Source organism: Callospermophilus lateralis, chromosome 19 (genome assembly GCF_048772815.1).
Source record: "Callospermophilus lateralis isolate mCalLat2 chromosome 19, mCalLat2.hap1, whole genome shotgun sequence".
Taxonomy (NCBI): Eukaryota; Metazoa; Chordata; class Mammalia; order Rodentia; family Sciuridae; genus Callospermophilus; species Callospermophilus lateralis.
The window spans coordinates 29149269-29171129 of record NC_135323.1 but is presented as its reverse complement, the minus strand read 5'-3'; the positions used below and the strand labels follow the sequence as shown (position 1 = coordinate 29171129).

Genomic DNA, 21861 nt, shown 5'->3' with positions numbered 1-21861 from the left:
TTCTCGGGTGTTTTATGACAGTGGTAGAAAGCTGACTAATACAAAATGATATATGGAAACAGAGGCAGGAGCAAAGTATCATTTCTACTTCAAAGTTGGAGGTGAAGATTAAACAAGAATCATCCTTAAAGCACAGGACTTTATCCCTGCTGGGTCATATATTTGAATTTTTAATTTCACTTTTCAGTTTTTATAAAATTTATGTGTGTACATAACGTAAAGAATCAACTCTACAAAACTTAAAAATGGAAAATGATAGTCCTCTATCATCCACCTCTTCTTCTCCCCAGAGACCACTGCATCTCCAAAAATCAGAATTCTATTGCTATGTATGGAAATGACTTTTCCATCTTAGGTGTTAGGTTCGACTCTCCACTATGAGAGATGAGAGCGGAACTTTGTCTACACACTGCTGTCCCCGTCCCACACATTTCCTGTCACTCCTTTCCTGATACCCTTCACTTGTACCACAATTCTGGTTAGCCCAGTACTTAGGACTTACAGTCCACCCTAGGGAGAGCTGGACCTGGCAATGCAGTATGGATTTTTCCTTTTCTTCCCACATTTTTTTAAAAACTTTTCTTATTTCTGCTCAGTTATCTTTCCATGGAATTATTCTAAAATGCCCAAACTCTCTCCTGGTTGCACAATTTTTCTTCTGAGATCTGGGCTGATGGAAGTGAGATTTAGATCTAGGAATCTTGGAATCCCTGTCCATCAACAATCCCAAACGTCTCTTTGGTCTGGAGACCTTCTCTCCACTGCATTTCCTACCTGCTATCTTTGTTTACTCCTTTATTGTAATGAAGCACAACCTGCAGTAGCTTTCTGAGAAAAATAAGACTTTTGCCCAAGTCAGGCCTCATGAGACATCCCTTAACTTGTCTCTATGAATTCATACTTTCTATTAACTTCCAGACTTGGTCATTCTTTTGCTTTCTGTCCAACTCACCCATACATTACATAATATGCATTTCTTATTTGATATTTTAATCAGCATCATTTGGTGTGGAACCAAGAAAGGTTTATGAACAAGATGTAGGTAGGGGAGAGGAAAGGAGACTAATGGAGGGAAGATGACATCTGAGCCTTTTTGCAAAGGCTCCAGGGGAGGGAAGCCTGTCCTTGTGCACAGGGAATTCAAACTCAGACGCTGTCTGTGCTGGGCCTCTTAAGTGCTTGGAACTGTGTGGTCAAGGCAAATGCCACAGGGCCCAGGAGCCCCTGTGGGTCAGATAGCCTCTGGGAACAAACACGGAGAGCGTGTGGGGCTACAACACTCAGCCTGATCATAGGTTCAGTCAGATTAGGACAAAAGCAAGAGACACCTATGAGAATGTATTAGTGAGTGCCCGACCCACTTTCCTCTGGGAAACGGGGACACTGGTCCCCCCTCTAGAGGGGGTCCGTAATATTGAGGGGTCCTTCCCAGGGAGAGGTTATTGTCAACACTGTTCTCCCCAGAACAACTTTCTAAAGCCATGTTTGTTCGGTTTTTTTTTTTTTTTTTTGTACCAGAGATTGAATTCAGGGATGCCTAACCATTGAGCCCCATCCCCAGCCCTATTTTATATTTTATTTGGAGACAGGGTCTCACTGAGTTGCTTAGCACCTCACTTTTGCTGAGGTTGGATTTGAACTCGTGATCCTCCTGCCTCAGCCTCCTGAGCCACTGGGATTACAGCTAAAGCCACTTCTAAAGAAGCCACAGGCTTCCAGGTTGAACCTGGAAGAATTTCCATATTCTGGGATGGTGACGTGCCCTGAGAGGGCACGGGAGATCCAAGCCACATCCTTCCCCCCGACCTTATCCCATGCAGTCTTCCTCAGCTGTTCCCAGGTCATAGCTCTGTGTTGATTGATAACAGGGAAAATCAAAAGCTAATACCCAGAGAGGCCAAGAGGAACCAGTGGGAGCCAATACTGAAGGGAGACTTCCGCAGACATTCCCTTGGGACAGCCTCCCTGGCAAGGGAGGTCTCAAGGGTTGGAAGCCACTTTTCTGAGGCTGACAGAGGCCTCCCACAAACCTCAGGATTCTGCCCCCCTCTCTCCTCGCTGGAGGCTTCAGGGGTCCACCAGGACAGCGCGCCCCTCCTCCATCTCCTCTCTGCCCTGACCTGCTAACCAAAGCCTTCTGTCTCAGGGTCAACGCTGCCTGGCTGTGGTAACAGGACCCTCCAGGGGGACAGAGCAGCGGAAGGAAGGGGGCTGGGTAAGGGCCACGGTGCTCCCAGCCGCAGCAGATGGTGAAGAAAAACAGAGAGGCTTGTTTGCCTCTCTGGGGCGTCTGGTTCTGGGGCAAGGTTGGAGTCCTCAGAGCTTGGCGCTCGCTCACACGCGAGTGTGTGTGGGAGTGTGGGGTGGGGTGGGGGTCCCCCCTTCTTCCCCGGGGCGCTGAGGTCTGGCGGGGATTCTGGCTGTTTATCTTTCCTAGGGCCTGGTTGTGTCTGAGTTGTGGATTCATCCTGGGCAGCAGAGGCGACCCACCCCAGGCCTGGGTATCTTGGGGAACGTGTCAGTGAAGGTCCTGTTGGGTGACAGCTGGACCCAGGGATTCCCAGGAGCAAGGTCAGCTTCCTCTTCCTAGTTCAGTGCTCAGAGGTGTTCGCAGGACTCCGGGAGGCAACCATCTCCACATTTGGACTCAATTTCTGAGGCCTACCAAACTCTGCAGGCTTGGTTTGGAATTCAAGGGTAACCTCTGTAGTTGGGGGCTGTCCCCGGTGCCCACATTGGTTCCCCACTGCAGGGCAGGGCCTGCAACCCTTGACAGGGAAACAGGCTAAGAGACTAGGAGGGGCTTGTCCCAGGCCATGCAGCCGGGGAGTGCTGGGCCAGGGCTAAAATCTTGTTTTCTGGCTTTACAGCCTACAGCCTGCAGCTAAGGGTCTGTATTTGGAGTCTACTAAAATCTGGTGACTTCGTAGAGAATTTGAGGTATAGTGAGGCCAACAGATCTGGAGAGGATGCCGTGGAAGTGATTAATGACTCACAGTGCCCAAGAGGAAGAGGTGGCCCCAGGGAGCCCCAGGGGGAAGCACATGCCAGCCAGGAGTCAAAGGGACGCAGGGAAACCTGGCCAAAGCTTTTATTGTGGTTTCCACAGGAAGGAAGGGGCAAGGCCGGGCAGGCAGACTCCTGATGGCTGGCTTGAATACTTTCAGCAGGCTCTGGGGCACGGGGGCTGTCCCTAGGTATGTGATACTTGGCTCTGGGGCACAGGACAGGTGGATAGTGATCTGGAGTGCGTGATAAAGGAGGTGGTTGGGTGTGTGGACGCTGGACTGGTTGGTCTGTGTTTAAAAGTGCTCCCCTGGGAGGGAGCCAGGGGGACAAAGCTAGGCGACTGCGTGCATTACCAGGTTTGGCCCCTGAGGCTGATGTGAAAGCATCAAGTGACAGACATTAGAAGCACAGTTAACACACAGGGTCCTGTGAGAGCCCACGATTGAGTGCTGCCTACTTGGAAGCAAGCTGGGATGTGGCCACTGAGCATTGCAGCCATCGACGGTTAGCTGATGTGGACCTGTCCAGACTTCAGCCAGGGCCACAACTTTAACTCAGTATTGGATTATTTAATAATTCCCCATTTAATATCTGTGCTCTCAGCTAGAACATCAGCTAGAGCTGCTAGAGCCGGGGTTCGAACCCCGGCTGTTTGAGCCCATGACCTTGACATCTGTGCAACATGACCTTCCGGTGCTTGAGAATGGATGAGTGAAGAAGGGAGCAAGGCGAGGGTGACCTGACTGCAGTCCATCCAGAGGGGACAGGGCCCTGGACAGCAAGCTAGGAGTCAAATAGGATGGGCAGGACGAGGGGAGGGATGTAGCCCAAGATGTGGGGGAAGGAAATGGTTGAGGAGAGAGGATTTTTCTAGAAAAATCGGTGCCAAGGCAGGAGGGATGTCCCAGGTTGGTGACAACACCAGAAGACACCCTGCCCTGGTGACATTAGGTCTGGAAGGTGTGAGGGATGTGCGTCCATCTCCTGCTCCCAACCGTCCCCTTTGGGGTCTACAGTTATGAGTCGTGTCTTCTGTGCCGATTAGGGAAGAGCCTTTTGTAAACCAAGCTTACGGTGATGTCTGGGAACCCCAGAAAGGGAGACAGTGATGGGGATCCAATTCCCAAGTATCTGAAATGTGCTTCTCTCCCCGGCGCGGTGTCACTGGTAAGGATGCCAGGCCCAGCTTGGCCACTGGCATGGGAGACGGTAGAATTGGCCCCACGATGCCCAAGACCTAATCCCCGGAGCCTGTGACCGTCACTTTGTGTGGTAAAAGGGACTTCTCAGATGTGACCAAATTGAGGATCTCAAGTTGGGAAGGTCCTCCTGGATTTCTGGCTGGTCCAATCTGATCGTAAGGGTCCTTGTAGGGGCAGGCAGGGGGAGATATGACCATGGAGCGAGGTGAGGAATTGGACAAAGGATGAGGAAGAATTCCAGAAGCCGGAAAGACAGGACACGGATTCTTCTCCTGGAGCCTTTGGAGGGAACCAATCTGGCGGTGGCCTTGATCTGGGTCCACGGTGAGACTAAGTCAGGTCTTCTGACCTTCAGAGTCGCTAGATAATAGATACATGTCATTTTAAGTCACCAAGTTGGTTGTCACAACTGCAGTGGGACACCATTACACCAATCCCCTCTCTGACCCACACTCTTTCCATCTGTAGGATGGTCACAGGCTCCTTGTCCTGATTCTCAAGTCTCTGAGGATCAGGAAGCAGGAGGCCAGATCCTCTTGCTATTGGGAGGGCTTCCTTCCCCCCAAAGCCGTTTCCAGACCTCACTGTGGCCTGACTCCAAATGTCCCGCTGTGAGGTCCCCTCAGGAAAGAGAACCTTATCCCCAGGAATTCTAACCAAAAGCCTGGCAAAGCCACCCCGGGGCTGATTAAAAGAAACCGTCCTGGGAGGGAAACGGAGAGTCATTAGTTTTCTGCCTTTTCATGTCCGACCGTGGGGCTCAGCGCATTCTGCAGCCTGCGATGGATTTAATTTTCTGTTTTGATCCTGCGGAGGAGAAACCCACAAACAAGTAGAACCACAGGAGGCGGCCGGAGCTCCCGGGAACGGGGCGCAGCGCTCCTCCTGGCTGCTACGCTCCGGGGACTTGCACGCTGCGGGGGTTCCTGCAGGGCGCCCTTTAATCAGCAGGGCTGCACAGGAAAAGAGCTTTGCAGGAGCGAATCGAGAACTCCAGACAGTGTCTTTGCCGTTGGTGGCTGTAATTCCTCCGCGCTGATTGCCCGCCTTTCTTGTGGGCAGCCCCTGGGGACCCACAGGCCTTGGGCACAGCAGCCGGATGATGGGGAAGGTGGGCTCCTTCTACCTTCCATCCGAGGGACATGTGTCTTTAATCACTGCTGAGAACAAAGAAGGCCGAGTAATTGCCTGCGACCCACTAGGGGCAGCTCGGGTTTCTCTAGAGGCTTCAGCCAAGGGCCGGGTGGGGGTCTCCGCCTCGGGGTAGGGTCATCCTGAGCACAGGAGCTGCTGGAGAAATCCTTCTGGTTCCCAGCTCTGTTCAGATCCTGCCCTTGCTTAAAAACTTCTGAAGGCCCGCCAGGCACCGGTGGCGCAGGCCTGTAATCCCAGCAGCTGGGAGGCTGAGGCAGAAGGATCGCAAATTCAAAGCCAGCCTCAGCAATTTAGCGAGGGGCTAAGCAACTCAGGGAGACCCTGTCTCTAAAATACAAAATAGGGCTGGGGATGTGGCTCAGTGCCCCTGAATTTAATCCCTGCTATAACGCCCCCCCCCCAAAAAAAAAAAAAAAAAAAAAAAAAAGGAAAGCTCCCCCTGGCCTGGGCCGAGACTCGGATCTCCTGGCTGGCCCTCAAGGCCTCCTGACTCTGCCTGGCTTCTCATGCCCTGAACTGGCCACTCCAGCCCTGTGCAACCACTCGGACAATTCCAGCACTTTCAGGCTTTTGCTAATGTCTTTTGTTAGGTTCCACAAAAGCAAGATTTCTTGTGTCCCAGGAGACGCCTAGGAAGCCTGGACCAGGGAGATGCTAAAGAGAGAGCGTATGGCCACTGGCCATCGGGCTGAGAGGAGAGGCCTGGGGAGTGGTGCTGTTTGCCAAGGAGGCCCACGGGAAGAGGAGCAGCCTGGATGTGGGGATGACACTCACGGGGACGGTGTCTGGTGCCTTCCTGGGGGTCTGGAATGAGCGAGCTCCTTCAAGTGGGCACAGAGGGAGAAAGGGGGGCTTGTGGGACTTGAAGGCCCAGCATCTGGAAAGAGGAAGACAGCCAGGAGTTGGTGGGGCCCAGGAGGGGGTACTTAGGAGACTGGAGCATTGAGAAGGTCGTGTCGGGAGACCCTGGGCTGCAGGAAAGGTGCAGTTGGAAGAGGAGAGGGGCAGGAGGCCAGTGGGTAAAGAGACTGGGAATGTGGGCTACCCTCTTGAGAACAGTGTCCCTTGAGAGGAGGCCATAATCCGGGAGCGTGGAGTCTGGGGTTTGATTTGGGAGCCTGGAACCTGTGGATTGCTGGAGCAGGACCCAGTACAGGACACACACAAAAGCTTAGAAAACCAGGAGGCCATGCTTGTGGTTTGGGGGTGTTCCTCAGCCCCAGACTTGGGGTGCTGCTCGGGGGCGGGGGGACAGGCTGCAAGACAAGGAGTTGGGAGGGGAGTGGCAGTGCAGACAGGCAGGAGCTGGGGTGGGAGGGTGCATCCCGGGGAGGTTTGGGGACACGTTAGCCCCCCTGAGTGGTCCTCCCATCCCACAGGGCTTCCCCAAACCACCAGTCCTTGTGGTCACCTGCGTCCTGTTTGTGTGGTTCCTTGCCCTGCCTGTGCCCTCTCATCAGATTTCACATCTCCTTCTCAGCACCCTCAGGCCAGTGGCCACCTGAGTGTTCCTTGAAAGGACCTGGTGTTCCTTGAACAACTGGCTTAGGATTGCCCTATCCTATTTTTTAAACTTTATTTTTTGATAAAGACAAATTAAATTTGGTGACATCCTGTGCCAAGGACGCATCTGCTGTTCACCTTGTCCTTCTTACTGTCTTGTGTGTCCCTTGGCAAGACACTCGTCCCCTCACCAATTATCGTGACTCCCCAGAGCTTGGTGTAGAGCTCCACAGGGGAGGGCGTGGACTTGGCGGGTGGAGCTCGCTATTGGGTGGCGTTGTGATTGGCAGTCTGGAGGAGGGGCTGCTTCAGCCTTGGGAGGCTCCCGTGTGGGCAGGGCTCTATCATATTCTCCAAGGGTCAGAATCACCATTAGAGATGCCAATGGATAGGACAGAGGTTCGGATGAGGATGTCACCTCATTCAGTTCCTAATTCCAACTGGGAGGTGGATTTTGAATTCTAATAAGACAGGCCATTTCCCGAGAATCTATCCAGTGCCACCTTAGTTCCTATGCGATCCACGGGCGAAACACTTAGTCCTCCCAGTAAGTCTCTGGGGAACTGTCTTGATGCTACTTTTTCACCTTGGGAATGGGGCTCAGAGAGCTCAAGTAACTCGATCAGGATGTTCCAGGCCATATCTGTCAGGCAGGAGGGGAAAGTAAGGGTGGAGGAAGAGACAGTTACTGTGTCCTGGCTACTTTGGGTGCCCATCGGTGACAGGTCCTGGGGTGGCCAGGAAGCGGACTGGCCCCTCCCTGAGCATGTGGCTGGCCAGAGCTGCTGTCCTTTCTCAGAGGCACCTGGCTGGTACTTCTCAGCCTTCATCCAGTCTCTAAACGTGGGCACAGAGAATGCGTGTGCGAAGAGTTCTCTTTCCAATGGGCTCTTGTTATGATTTCAAAGATGCATCCCTATAGGAAATGATCTGGTGGTAAAATATACTAGGAATGGAGTGGGAGGATTATAAAGTTTTTTTTTTTTTTTTCCCCAATATACAGCGTGTGTATTCCACCTTTCCCCTGCCCGCCCGCCCTCCTTTGCTTTCTTCCCAGATTTGTACTAGTCTCCCTTCAATGCCAGACACTGCTGCTAAGCCACAAGTTGAACAGGCTCTGCTTTCTGGGACCTACAGACACGTGGGTGCCCCTGGTGTTAACAGTGGTCAGAACTCTCCAGAAGGAACAGCAAAGTCTGAGAGGTTAGGGTCCCTTGAGCAGGATGTGGAGGATGAGAGGCGGGTGGCGTGCGAGTGGACATTTCTCAGGGCAGACTGTGTGGGCCAAGGGCTTCAATGGGGCAGGGCTCAGCCTGGGCGCCATGGCAGGGGCCCCGTGTTTCATAAGGAGAGAGGACCCTGGAGGGTCAGGTGGGGCTCAGTCATGGAGACCCTCAGGGGTTGGTGGCCCGGAGTGGGCTTTGTCCCTTCCAGACATCAATCCACCCTTCCTTTGTTGAGTGCTCCTCTGGCACCAAGGCTGAAGCAGCCCCTCCCCCAGTCTGCCAATCACACCGCCACCCAATATCGAGCTCCACCCGCCAAGTCCACGCCCTCCCCTGTGGGCCAGAGGAACTCAGGGGGCCTGCCCTCTGGAAGCAGCAGTTAGGCGGGGTGAGTGCAGAGCACGCATGTGCATGTGTGTCTCACCTTGGTGGATCCCTTGGGCTGGAAGTTGTCACCCAGTCCTTGGTTTGGGGACAACTTTATAGACTGGGGATGGAATCATCATGTCAGATATTTGCAGAACTCCCTGCCTGGAGACAGTGGGGGCCCAGGCCCTCCCTGATGCCTTGACTTCCCTGGGCAGGGGGAACCTGCCCCGAGGGCTGGACAGTGTCCTCACCCGCCAGGCTGGTTCCCAGCTGTGGGGCTTCTAGGAGCGAAGCAGCCTTGCTGTGGCCCTTCTCCCCCCACGGCTCAGCCTCAAAGGCTACCTGAAGCCTCTTGCAGCACAAAGCTGCCCTTTCTGCCCAACAGCCTGCAGGGAGAGGAGAAAAAAAGAGTCCCCCAGAGGGACGGTCCCACGGCAGCTCACTGTGATTCTGCCCCTCGGTCCCCCACCCACTAGACTGTCTCCAACCAAAGCCGGAGGATCCAGTGGTGCTTACCCTATGTCTGTCCCCAGTGGCTGGGGGCTTCCTGAGCTGTCAGCCATGAGTAGCTCTAAGAGGCGGGGAGAGGGCAGGTCAGAGGAGAAGGAAGGTGGGCTTCAGAAACAGCAGGATTTACTTCAGAAACCTGCTGGGCTCTGAGTTGCTTCCAGTGCTCCTGGGCTTGGCCTTGGCAGGGGAATCCAGGGTGTTCTTAGAGTCAGCTGTGAGTGTCAGGATTGCCACCAGCCACTCCACGTTTATACCCAGAGCCTGTTCATTTAGACTCTGGGCCAGATTCGAGGCCAGAGGTGTTCTGCTCAGGGAGGGATTCACTGGGCTGGGGCCACGTGGGATCCTTGGTGATGGCGGGTGGGTATCGAATGCCAGATTCCACAATCGTTGCTTTTCATGGGTCACATTCCTCAGATTCTTATCAGGGTGTTTTTTTCCTTTCTTTCTTTCTCAAGCCGACACTGGGAACCAGTCTTCCCGCAGATTGCAGGGAAAGATGGTAGAAAATTAAAAGCAGGAGTCCTGGCTTTTGCCCAACTCTGTCACCACCTTGCTGTGTCCCCCAGGGGCCCTTTTTTTCTCTGAGTCTCGGTTTTCTCACCTATAAGAAGAAAGCTGGGGCAAGATGACCTTCCCAAGACCCCATGCAGTGCAAAGCCTTTATAATCCCCCAACTAAGTCCACTGAGCGATGCTTTCGGGACACCATCTGCTCAGACAGGATCTTGTCTTCATGTCCCAGGGTGGGAGATGCTTCTGACATGGTGGTGGTGGTGGCAGCAGAGATCAGGCAGGGTGGTCTTTCCACATCTCCCCTCCTTCCTGGGTATCCCATCCTCCCCCTGAATTGTGGCAGCTGAGACTGACATTCTGAGACCCAAGGGGCCAGGCCGTTGAGGAACATTTTAGTGAGTTCACAATTTCCAGCTCTGCAGCCTGCCACGGGGGTGTTGGCCACACCAAATTCCTCTAATAACCAAGATGGTAGCCAGCACTCTCACTTTACAGGTTCCAAAGTGATGACTCATGCATTTATTTTTATTGATCCGGGTGGTACATTCTTTTCTCTTTTTTTGGTACTGGGGATTGAACTCAGGGGCATTCGACCCCTGAGCCACATCCCCAGCCCTATTTTGTATTTTATTTAGAGACAGGGTCTCGATGAGTTGCTTAGTGCCTCACTATTGCTGAGGCTGGCTTTGAACTTGCGATCTTCCTGCCTCAGCCTCCTGAGCGGCTGGGATTACAGGCGTGTGCCACCGCCCCCAGCTGAGTGGTGTATTCTTATTCCCAGTTTATGGTGAACTCTGGGGACCGAGTCACAGGTGCAGTGAAACCCATGGAGGCAGAACAGAACTGGGGTTGGAGTGGCCTCTGCTGACCCACCCACATCCCGGGCACAGTCCCCCCAGCCCAGGTGCAAAGGCAGCTCAGCGGCCACGCAGCGAGTCTGGGGCCTTGGGTGTGGCAGAGGCTCTGTGAGTGTGAGCGGAGCTACCTTGGTTCATGCTAGTGTATGGGCGAAAGAAACTTCTTTCTACCCCCTGAAGTTTCCGTATGTGGTTTCTCCAACGGGAGCTGAAATAGATCAACAGAAGTGCCTCCATACACCAGCGCCCCGAGTGTAAAGTCCCAAACTCAAAGCAGGGACAGATGGTTGACGCTTAAACACCTCCTCTAAGGCCGGGAGGAAAGAGGTGAGAGCACAAACTTCTAAGGGGAAAGGAAGCAGTCAGGATGGGGTGACAGGAAGCAGGCAGAGGCTGGAGGCTGAGCCCCGTCGGGAGACACCACCATGGCCCACAAAGGCACGGCTGCAGCATCCGTCTGCCACCAGGACAAACTGGGTCCAAATCAGGGGAGCCCCCAGGGACACCCCACAGCCTGTCCTGACCAAAGGATCCTGACCTTCCTTTCCATCACTCACCCACCTAAAACTACAGGGTTGTTCACGTGGGGGTAACTGAGTGTGCATTACACCAAGGCCTGGTCAGTTTTTAGGGTCCTCCAAACAGTAAGAGGGTCCAGGCAGGCAGATGGAGAGGGCCTGCCTCTGTCACCCTTTCAGGACAGGGCACCCCCACAGCCCTCCCTGCCCCTGCCCATGGCCTGCTCTTCCTGGGCACAAGAACCTCCTTAGTGTGCATGGGAGTGTGTCCCAGGAGCCTCCTGTTCTGACCCAGCTCTGAGCCCTCATGGGGCCCGGTGAGCAGATCTTGGCCCCTGCCCCAGGTAGCATCTTAGAGGAGAAAGCTGGGCCTCCCAGCTGCCTTCTCCTGCCACTGCCCTCTGCTTATTTCTACCCAGTGTGTCTGCAGGTCCTATCCTCTGGAATCCTCACCATTCCCTGCTGGAGAGGGCATATCTGTGTCTGAGGGCTGCCTTAGTCCATCATCTATTACTATAACACAATACCACAGATCAGGTAGTTTATACAGAATAAAGGGTATGGTGGTACAAACCCATAAAATAACTGGGTATGGTGGTACAAACCCATAAAACCATCCACTTAGGAGGCTGAGGCAAGAGCATTTCAAGTTCAAGAGCAGCCTGGGGAGCCTGGGCAACTTGTCAAGACCTTCTTTCAAAATACAGAGCCAAACAGGCTCTTAAAGCAGACCTGCTCTGGAGATAACCCTTTACGCCACAAATGGCTCCACCTCATGACCCAGTCACCTCCCAGAGGTCTCGCCTCAAATGCCATGAACGCATGAATCTGGGGACTAAGTTTCCAACCCATGAATTTGGGGGACACTGTCTAACAGCAGCAGGGTCTTGAGTCTGCCCTCCCACACCTGGCCACATCCTGGGCTCTGACCTGGCTTCTTCCTATGGAGGTCCACTGCTCTGAGGCCATCTCCTCCCCCGAGACCTGTCAACTCTTGCTCATGGGACAGTCTGTGTCAGGCTCAGGGTGGCCTTCTCAACTCTGCACTGACCTGTCACTAGATGGGGCTGCCTGGGGAGGAGTGTATGTGGGTCAGGTGACCCTGGGCAGCTGAGGCAGGACTTGGAGGTGCTGACCACTGAACCACATACATTGCCCCTGCGGGAGGCCTACCCAGCACCTGATTCCCACAGGTTCGGTCACCTTGACTCTTGGGAGGCCACACCTGTGGACCTAGGGGGAACTTAACTGTTGGCGGACCCTCCACGCCCCATCCAGGGCTCACCTCCTGGGTCCTAGGGCAGCCACACAGGATCCCGCCTTCGCCTGTGCAGGTTTGAACTTGGCTCTGGCTCCAGGCTGTGGAGATCTGGCTGGGATCCTGACTCTCCCCCAGACCCGGGCCCACCTCTGCCAGTTCCTGTTCTTCTGTACTTTCTATCCATCACTTGCTGCTCCCCACCCGGCTCTGCCCCTCCCGGAGGTGTGTTCCACAGGGCGGAGGCCACTTTGAGCCCCTCCACCCAGGGTTCAGTGGGGACAAACGGGAGATTTGCTTTAGGAGGCAGGATGTGGGGGGGGGCGGGGAGCCCTCTCCAGTGAGCCTGCATGGCCTGGATCGCCTTCACCCACCATGAATTTGGGCATCACCTGGAGACAGGGACACATCCCCAGATATGTGAGATTCTGCAGCTTTGTCACAACAAGACCATCACAGGGTGTACTTTCATTGAAACAGCTGTGACATTACCAGGCGACATACCTCACAGGACCCCTGTCATATGTGAACCCCGTCATTGACCTAAATGATGTGCAATGTGTGACTGCACTGTCTCACTGGTTGCAAGCTTGGGGTGGGGACACTCCGTCCTCCTTGAGGGACACTGTTAATAGATATGCCGAGGGTGTTTTGATTGCTCTCTGACCACCTCCCACCCTCACTAGCCAGAATGGGGTCTTAGTTAGGAGCTAGAGTGTCCAAATAGAAATTTCCGGCTTGTAGGGCTGGGGATACAGCTCAGTTGGTAGAGCACTTCCCTCACATGCACAAGGCCCTGGGTTCAATCCCCAGCACTTAAAAAAAAAGAAAGAAAGAAAGAAGGAAGGAAGGAAGGAAGGAAGGAAGGAAGGAAGGAAAGAAAGAAAGAAAGAAAGAAAGAAAGAAAGAAAGAAAGAAAGAAAGAAACTTCCAGCTTGTCTCTTGCAAGCCTTTGGGTTCTTTCTGAAGCTTCATGTTCTTATCTGCAAAATTCCCACATGTCAGACCTGTTGAGAAGGTTACGTGGGGTAATGGCTTGTGTCCTCCCGGAGGCTCACACAGAATCAAGATCCGTGGCTTAGAACTTTGGTGTATGCATTTGGGAGGGACCCAATTCTGCCCATAGTTATCAGTGAGACTGTTTTACCAACCATACAGGGGCCCTGGGGTGCTGGGCCCCACTGTGTGTGAAGGAGAGGGTCTCTTTAGCTCAGGAGCTGGGAGGGTGGGAGGCACATCCTGGTGGGGGCAGGAAGCTGGTTTATCTTGCCAGCATTTCCCTGGGGGCTGGCCTGTGCCCCATGGTGGTACAGTTGTGGGCTATGGCCTGACAGTTGTCCAGGTTTCTCATCTGACCACTGCCTTGTTTTTCAACCAGAAGCTGGCTTCTCGAGCCCAGCTGGTGGGCAAATCTGCTAGAACTGGCCTTTCTGTGGGTTGGATAAGGGGTGATCCGGTAATTAGAACAAGAGGCAGGTGGAGGAGGGGCTTGGGCCTGAAAGTGGATGCCCCAAACCTGGAGGTGACTGTGTCGGGGCACAGAGCCTAGGACACAGCACAACCTTGACCCACAACTTTGGTTGAGTGAGGGAATGGAAGGGACAAGGCCCTCTGGGAATGCACTTGGGGTTCCAGCTACGCACCACTTCAATGAGGCCTCCTCTTCCTGGGAAACCCAAGGTCCTCCTCAATGACACAGGCTAAGATGGAGCACTTGCAGGGTCCCATGGAACCTGAGGTGAGAGCCCTTTCCTGGCTGGGAAGGTACCCAGGAGGGGAAGGAGCCTGGGTGGAGACTGGTAGGATGAGTGAGACTTGACCAAACAGAAGAAAGTGAAAGACCTTCCAGGGTACAAGGGGACCATGGAAATGGCCAGACGGAGCAGGCTGGAAGTGGGCCGGAGCGGGCATTTCCCCTGTGGATGTGGAGAGTGGAGAGGTGAGGGAGCCCAGGGTGGGGCCAGGTTTGAGCTCTGGATGGCGCTCCCTGGTGGCAGGTAGAAGAACTTGCAGGGAGAGACACCAAGAGGTGGGAGACCAGGAGGGCTGAGGCTGGTTGTCCAGGAACCAAAGGGAGTCAGAAGGTCAGGAGTGGATTTGCCCAGCATGGGGGCAGGGCTAGGAGAGAGAAGGTGGAGCCTGGGGTGTTTCCTTGCCCCTGGGGGTTTCTCTAAGGGCATGGGGAATTAGTGTGCCGGAGGAGCCGGCTGGGGCTGGATATGATCTCAGTAGAGCACCAACAGCAATTGTGTGTCCTGGGATGTCCTGAGGGCTCTGATGGTGCATGACCACTGTCCAGGCGAGTGGGCACACACAGTGGGGTTCAAGGGGAAACACTGAGGTGATCCACCGTGGGGGAAGAGCTTAGACTGAGGAAACAGGGGCAGGTGGGCTCAGACTCAGGGCTCAGGGTCCCTGGGTGGAAGGGGACACATGAGATCAGGTCCCAAAGAGAAGCTCAGAGGGAAGCACGGGCTTAGGGAGGCCTTAGCCTGAGCCTCAAGGGTGGAGGTCCCTGGGTCCTGGACCCTCCATGAGAGCTGGGCTGTGGAACAGGGGGAATTGACAGAGAAACATCGCTCAGATGAGACCCAGAGAAAACGCCAGTCCCTTCCCATCCTGATGAGCCTGCCAAGAATTTGCCCATGTTTGAGGACCATGCCTGACACCCCCAAATTCTGTGTGCCTGGGCTGGGGGGGTCGGAAAAGGGCTGTACCCCTCCCGCCGAACCCCCTTCCACCTGCGGTTAGGCTGTAGCCCAATGACTCCTGTTTGCCCATCACCAAGGTCAGAGTCCAGGGCGTGCAGTGAGCGATGACATGATGCCACTCAGCAAACAGAAGACACAGGACATGGGGACCCTAGGAAGTAGGCCATATTGGTCCCCTGACCACGGGATCCTGAGATGAAGTGGGTTTCGAGTTCCATCGGGACAGGCCCAGAACCCTATCTCCATGCCTCTCCTTACAGTCTTCATTATTTAGCCAGGTCTGGATTATTGGAAGCCATTTATAGCCCATTAAGAGATCAGATGTTGGGCTGGGATTGTGGCTCATCGGTAGAGCCCTCGCCTAGCATGGGCGGGGCCCGGGTTCTATCCTCAGCACCACATTAAAAAAAAAAAAAAAAAAAAAAAGGTATTGTGTTGTGTCCATCTACACTTAAAAAATAAATATTAAAAAAAAGAGAGAGATAAGATGTCTAGAGATGGTGATTGGAGGCTTTGGAGAAGGTTTTCCAATTCACAGCTCATTTCCCTATAGAAAGCTCTGACCCAGTACGATTCAGAGATGGTGGGACTCTGTCTATTCCAAAAACCCAGGGCTGGGATGTGGATATCAGGGTGGAGTGCTTATTCTTGGATGGGATGGTATCTTATCCCAAAGAGAATTGCACCTCTGTCTCTGAAACACATGTAAGTGCCCATACAGGGCCCGAGAGGAAGGAAGGGCCACACAGTTTCAGGATGTCTCTCTGGGCTACAGGAAGAGGCAAGATTGGTGGTTTGTATTGGGTAGATGGGACCCTGGTGGGAGGGCTGAATTTCTTTCTCAGGGCAGCCTGGGTTTGAGCTGCAGCCCTGCTGATGGATAACTACACTGACTTTCTATTCCTGTCTGTAAAATAGGAAAGGACAATCCCTCGATTGTTACTGACATTGTGGGGTTTAGTGGCCAGCCAGTCAGTTATGATCCTTGCAGTCACATCACCCTGCGTGATTTCCGCTGACCTGGATGTGTTCAATTAGTCCTGGCTGTAATATTGAGAGGTGTGTGTGCGCGTGTGTAAGACTGAAGCTCAGAAAAGGGCTCATCCCGTTGCCCCAGCAAGCTGGTAGCAAAACTGGGTTTTGAACTTGGTCTCCTGGTGACTTTGGTGGGGGAGGATGGACTTTGGACTAATTTTCCTTTTTCTTTTGGGACATTTTTTCACTTTGCCAGTATTGGGAGGATATCTTAGAAAATTGTCCAAGATTTTTGACAAATTTTGATGAAAGATCATAACCTAATATTTATTTACAATTTTTAATATCTATAAATTTGTTATTTATGTTTATGACTTTTTTTTCTCCTTAAGAATTGTCTAAGCTTTGTTGATAAGTTTTTTTTTTTTGTTTTTTTTTTTTGCAAAAAGTCTGTGTTTGGATTCTGTTGATTTATTTTTAATATGATCTATTTAATTAATTTTTGCTTCCTTTTAAAAAAAAATTTTTAGTTGTAGATGGACACAATACCCTTATTTATTCATTTTTATGTGGTGCTGGGGAACAAACCGCTCTACCACTGAATCACAACCCCAGCCCCAATTTTTGCTTTCTTTTTATTAATTCATTTCTTCTCTCATTTTCCTGTCTGTCTTCTAATTAGTATGTTATTTCTTGCTACTTACTTTTTATTTCCTAGCATTTTGTGGATTGATCAGCTTTTGTTTTACTCCTTATTTTCCTTTTCATGTGGGATGGCTTGCATTTTTACATTTTAATTCTCTGCTTCCTAGTATTTATCTTTAAATTCAAAACATATCTAATTGTATATATTTTTTATTACACTTAAAGTGGCACAACTTCTGTATCCTCTCCTTCAACATGAAAAAAATATTTGCAATTTTAATTCCTTTATAACTTCTCCTCTTTGCCATCTTCCATGTTGAAATCACTTTTGTTTTAGTTCGAGGCTATTACTAAATCTCATTATTGTTTCTTTGCCCGTAACTACTCTTTTAATATGTTTTTGTCTATGTCCTTTATTTATTCATTTATTTTTGTTGGGAGAGCTCCTCTAGTGATTCTTTCATAAGGGGTAACTGGTAAAACTTTCTAAGTCTTTATGCATCTGAAATCTTTATTTGGCCTTTGGTCCTGAGAGTAGTTTGGCTGGGTATAAAATTATGGATCCTAAATATTTCCCCTTAGGACTTTGAGAAAATTTTGTCACCATATTCTTGAATCTGATGTTGCTGATTTAAAAATCTTATTGAAATTTACTGTAAGTAGTTTGTTTTTTCTTGGCTTTCTGTGGCATTTAGCATTTTCTCTTCATCCTGATTGTTCTGAAATTTCAGCACATACCACTCAGTGGGCCCTTTTGAATTAGGAACTGGTGCCTTTCTTCAGCTCTGGGACATTTCCTTTGCTACTTTTTCATGTGTCTGCTTCTTTTTGTCTCTGCTCTGCTCTTGTGGGGCTACTAATCAGTAGGTGTTGGCACTTGCCTGACTTTAGATCCCTAGATCCCTCCCCTTTCCCCTTACATTGTCTGTCCCTTTGTGCCTTTGCAGGGCCTCCTGGGAAAGTTCACAGCTCAGACTTGAAGCTCCTCAGGACCTCCTTCCTCCCCTCCATTCTATTCTTCCATCCATCCATGGAGGTTTTATTTTCATGGTCATACATTCCATTTCTAAGAGATCAAATTTATTTTATTCCACAATTTTTATGGCTGGCATGCTCTCATCTCTTGGAAGACATTAATTATGCTTGTAAAATTTGTCTCCATATATTTTTTATTAATTCTTTTTTTTTCTAGAGGTGTGATTTTATTGCCTATTGAGTTGGTGCCTTTCTCTCACGGTGTTAGACTTTTAAAATTTTTTTATCAGACAATTTCCATGGGTTTGTCTCTATTTACTGAGACTTTGGCTTTTGCCAAAGAAGAATGGGAAAGAATATGCAAGAATTCAGTGGTCTGACCTTAAACGTGTCCCTGGAGGTCACCAGCTTGTGAGGCACCTGTTCTGACCACACCTGCCAGTGGACAGGTGAATCCAATGCCTGAATCTTGATACCAGCAGGGGGGTTACCTGAGTCCTCCCTAACTGGCTGTCTCCCCTAACCAATCCATCCTGCAGCCACCCTAGGGTGTTGCCCTTATTTGCTGCTCCTAAGTTGCTCCCACTTGAGCCCCAGGCCTCTTTACAGCGTGTTCCTGGCTCTGCTCCAAATTACTTCCACTTGCTTTCTATCTCTAGAGTACTCCTCAAGTATTCTGGTCTAGGGCTTCTTGTTTTCCAATGTTATTCTGGGTATTTTTTCTACTGTTAAGTTTCCAGGATCTGGTGATGGTGGGAGGGGTGGGCCTGCTGGCCATCTTGATTCAGTGCCCATATGGTGTGCATCTGTGCCCTCTCCCTGCACCTCTGCTGCCCACACTGCAGCAGTCCTTCCCTGCTTAGAACCTTCAGTGGCTCCCCACTGACTTCCTGAGAAGAGCCATATTAGCCTGGAGCTTCTCCCTTTCCCTGGCCCGTCCTTCCCTTCAGCCTTCCGGCCACTTCTAGTTGCACACAGGCCCCTGGACACGCCTTGGTTTCTCATATGGTGTCCCCACCCATCCCCTCCTTCTTCTGCTAACGTCAGCTCCCTCATGGCTCCCAAGCAGCTAACTCATCTTTCAGTGCTCAGCTGGTGGCCCTTCCTGGGACCACCCCTGCTCTGCTCCCACAGCTCCCTGGATGGACCTGTACCTGGATTCTGGTGGCTCCGTTCCCCTTGTCACCTGTCCTCCCCTGCCCCAGGTGTCAGGGCGGTGGCTGAGTCTTTTTCACAGAGTGTCTTCAGTGGCTAAAATGATGCCAGTGCTCGGAGGCCAAATGGCGTGGGTACTGTCCCTAACCCCCAGACTTGGGCAGAGAGTCTCCGTGGGCCCCTGATCCGAGAAAAGTGGGTGCTCCAAGTTCGTGAGGGGACCCTCCTCCTCCAGCACAACCTTTGAACTGTGGCAGTGCCCCAGGAACAGGTAGGGCTGACGCGACTTCTGCTCTCTCCACAGGCACTGGTGCCATCACACGGTGACCCGGACGGTGTCCTGCCAGGTGCAGAATGGCTCAGAGACAGTGGTCCAGCGTGTGTACCAGAGCTGCCGGTGGCCTGGGCCCTGCGCCAACCTCGTGAGGTAAAGGCCCAGGACTGGACTGCTCCGCCCTTTCGGTCCTTAAGAATGAATCCAGCCCCAGCACGGCTCTGGGGGAGGCTCTGGGGGAGGCTCTGGGGGAGGCTGGATTAATCCCAGAGATGAGAGTTTAACCTGTTTATGGAGCACCTTCTGTGTGCAGGGTGTGTGTGAGTGTGAGTATGAGTGTGTGTGTGTGTGTGTGTGTGTGCACAAAAAGTGAATGGAACACCCAGACAGGCTCTCACAACTCACTGGGTGTCTGACTGGCAGAGACTTCCACAGATGAGTGTAGACAGGGATCAAGGGAACAGGGAGTAACCAGGTGGGGTGAAGAGGGAACCAGTTAGCTTTGGGCTCCGGACTAGGATATGGGGATAAGCCAGACCTTAGCCCCGCCCTCTGCCCCGCCAAGCTCCGCCTCTCACAGCCCCGCCCTCAGCCTCAGCACTCACAGCCCCTCAAGCCCCGCCCCTCACCAGCCCCACCATTCACAGCCCCACTTCACAGCCCACCTCTCATAGCCACGCCCCTGAGTCCCACCCTCACAGCCCCGCCTTCAGCCTCACCACTCACAGCCCCTCAAGCCCCGCCCCTTACCAGCCCCACCATTCACAGCCCCACCTCACAGACCACCTCTCATAGCCATGCCCCTCAGTCTCACCCTCACAGCCCCTCAAGCCCCGCCCCCACCAGCCCCACCCTCACAGCCCTGCCCCTACAGCCCTATCCCCTCCCTGGAAGCCTTCAAGCCCCTGACCCTCTCGCATCACCCATCAAAGCCCTGTTCTCACCTCCCACTGTCCCACCAGTTCTGTCCCAAAGCCTAGTCCTGAGTCACTGCCCTCTGCAGCCCTCAGCTTCTGCAGAGAGACTGCACCACCAGGGCCTCGCAGCAGCTACCTCACCTTCCTCCCCCATCCTCTGTCCCTCCAGCTCCACTTCCACCTTCTGGACTGGCTGCCCCTGACCTTTCTCCCCTCAACCTGTCCAGCCTGGAGCCTCTACCTGAGGACCCTTCCCCATCTCTGCCCCTTTGAGCTGGTGTCCCCGCTAACAGGGCATTTTTACACGGGTCCGTTTTAGGCAGTTATTCAGAGAAACAGAACCAGAGGGCTTCTGTCTAGAGGGTACAGGGTGTTTTTTGTAAGAAATTGGCTTACAACGATGATTACTATGGTAATAGTGATTTTCTGTTTTCATCCTTATTTATAATAGCAGAGTTTTTCCCCCCTCTCCTGGTACCAGAGATTGAACCCAGGGCTGCTCTACCACTGAGCTACATCCCAGCTCTTTTTATTTTGAGACAGGATCTCTTATTCTCCCTAAGTTGTCCAGTCTAGCCTCTAACTTGTGATCCTCATCCTCCAGCCTCCTGAGTCACTGGGATTACAGGCACACACCACTCTGCTGGCTAATAGTAGAGTCGTTGTTTGTTTTATTTTTTGGTACGGGGGTTGAACCCAGGGGCACTTAACCACTGAGTCACATACTTAGCCCTTTTTGTATTTTAAGACAGGGTCTTGGTAAGTTGCTTCTGGCCTGGCAGAGTTGTGAGGCTGGCTTCAAACCTTCCATCCTCCTGCTTCAGCCTCCCAAATTGTTGGGATTAAGGCACGCACCATCACACCCAGCTGCAATAGTAGAATTCTAACTTGGGGTCCTTAGATGCAATGTTTTTCTGCAGCTCGTTCTGCAAGAGGAATGGCTAGAGAAGTGGAGAGGGAGATGTTCATTTTAAATTTTAAACAAGAGGGCTGCTTTTAAACCCTGTGCTGGAGGCAGGACCAGTGGATCCATAATGAAGAAAAAGATGTTGACCCCCATCCTTTTCAGCCTGGGGACCCTTAGTCCGGTTCTGACTCCTGCCCAGCTTGCTACTACGTCTTTCCAAGATCTAGAATTTGACTTTAACAAAGGAATACTGTCTCTGGAGTCGAGACAGAGACGAGTTGTGTATGTCTGCCGGGGGCCGTGGCGCACCCCTGTAATACCAGATACCCGGTGGGGCTGAGGCAGGAGGATCCCAAGTTCAATGGCAGTCTGCGCAATTAAGCAAGACTCCGTCTCAAAAAAAGGAAAGAGAGCTGGGCATGTGGCTCAGGGGTAGGGTGCTCGCCCAGCGCGTGCAAGGTCCTGGGTTCCATCCCCAGCACAGCAAGAGGGCTGTGTATCTAGAGTTCAGCCATATGGGCCTTTAGCTGCCATCCCATTGTTAATGTGTTGGATGCTCCCCAAGCCAGTTACCAGACACGTGCGTGTCTACACACACGCCATGGCGTGGCATTTGGGTTTAGGAGATGAACTGTCAGGTTTCCCTTTACTGAAAGCCCTCAGAATAAGTGGGATGGTGGGCTGGCTCTCCTAATGCCTCAGGTTCACGTCGAAGTTCTTATACTTTTGCAATGTAGTCATATCTGCTACGGAAAGGGGGCAAGCTGACTCCTGAATCGCCGAGCTGGACGGGAACATTTTCAAGCCATCGTGAACTTTCACAGTTGCTGTCTCAGGTCTTAGCGGTGATCTGAGTGATGTCCTTGCAGCACGGGGGTCTTCAGTGTGGGTGCTGAGGGCCTTTCAGGGACTTCTTTCCTTAGGGTAAGGACAGAGGACAGATGACCCGTCAGAGTATATGTGCACGTATCATGAGCCTCCCCTGTGCCTGCAAAGCGAGCCAGCAGGAACCTTGTTCATTACAGTTAATTACAACTTTTCATTTCCATTCTTTTAGAGAGATTTCTTTCTTTCTTTCTTTCTTTCTTTCTTTCTTTCTTTCTTTCTTTCTCTCTCTCTCTCTCTCTCTCTCTCTCTCTCTCTCTCTCTCTCTTTTTTTTTTTGGTACTGGGGTGCTTAA

The 21861-nt window shown here is 52.1% G+C and overlaps 1 protein-coding gene across 2 annotated transcripts in view; it reads left to right on the top strand.

The window, feature by feature from the left end:
• The window catches only part of Col26a1 (collagen type XXVI alpha 1 chain), a 125266-nt gene that overhangs the window by 14649 nt on the left and 88756 nt on the right, over positions 1–21861 (top strand). For both annotated transcript variants that reach the window (XM_077106090.1, XM_077106089.1), the window contains exon 2: positions 18888–19010. In XM_077106090.1, the coding sequence (XP_076962205.1) occupies positions 18888–19010 (123 nt within the window). The remainder of the gene's footprint in view (positions 1–18887; positions 19011–21861) is intronic.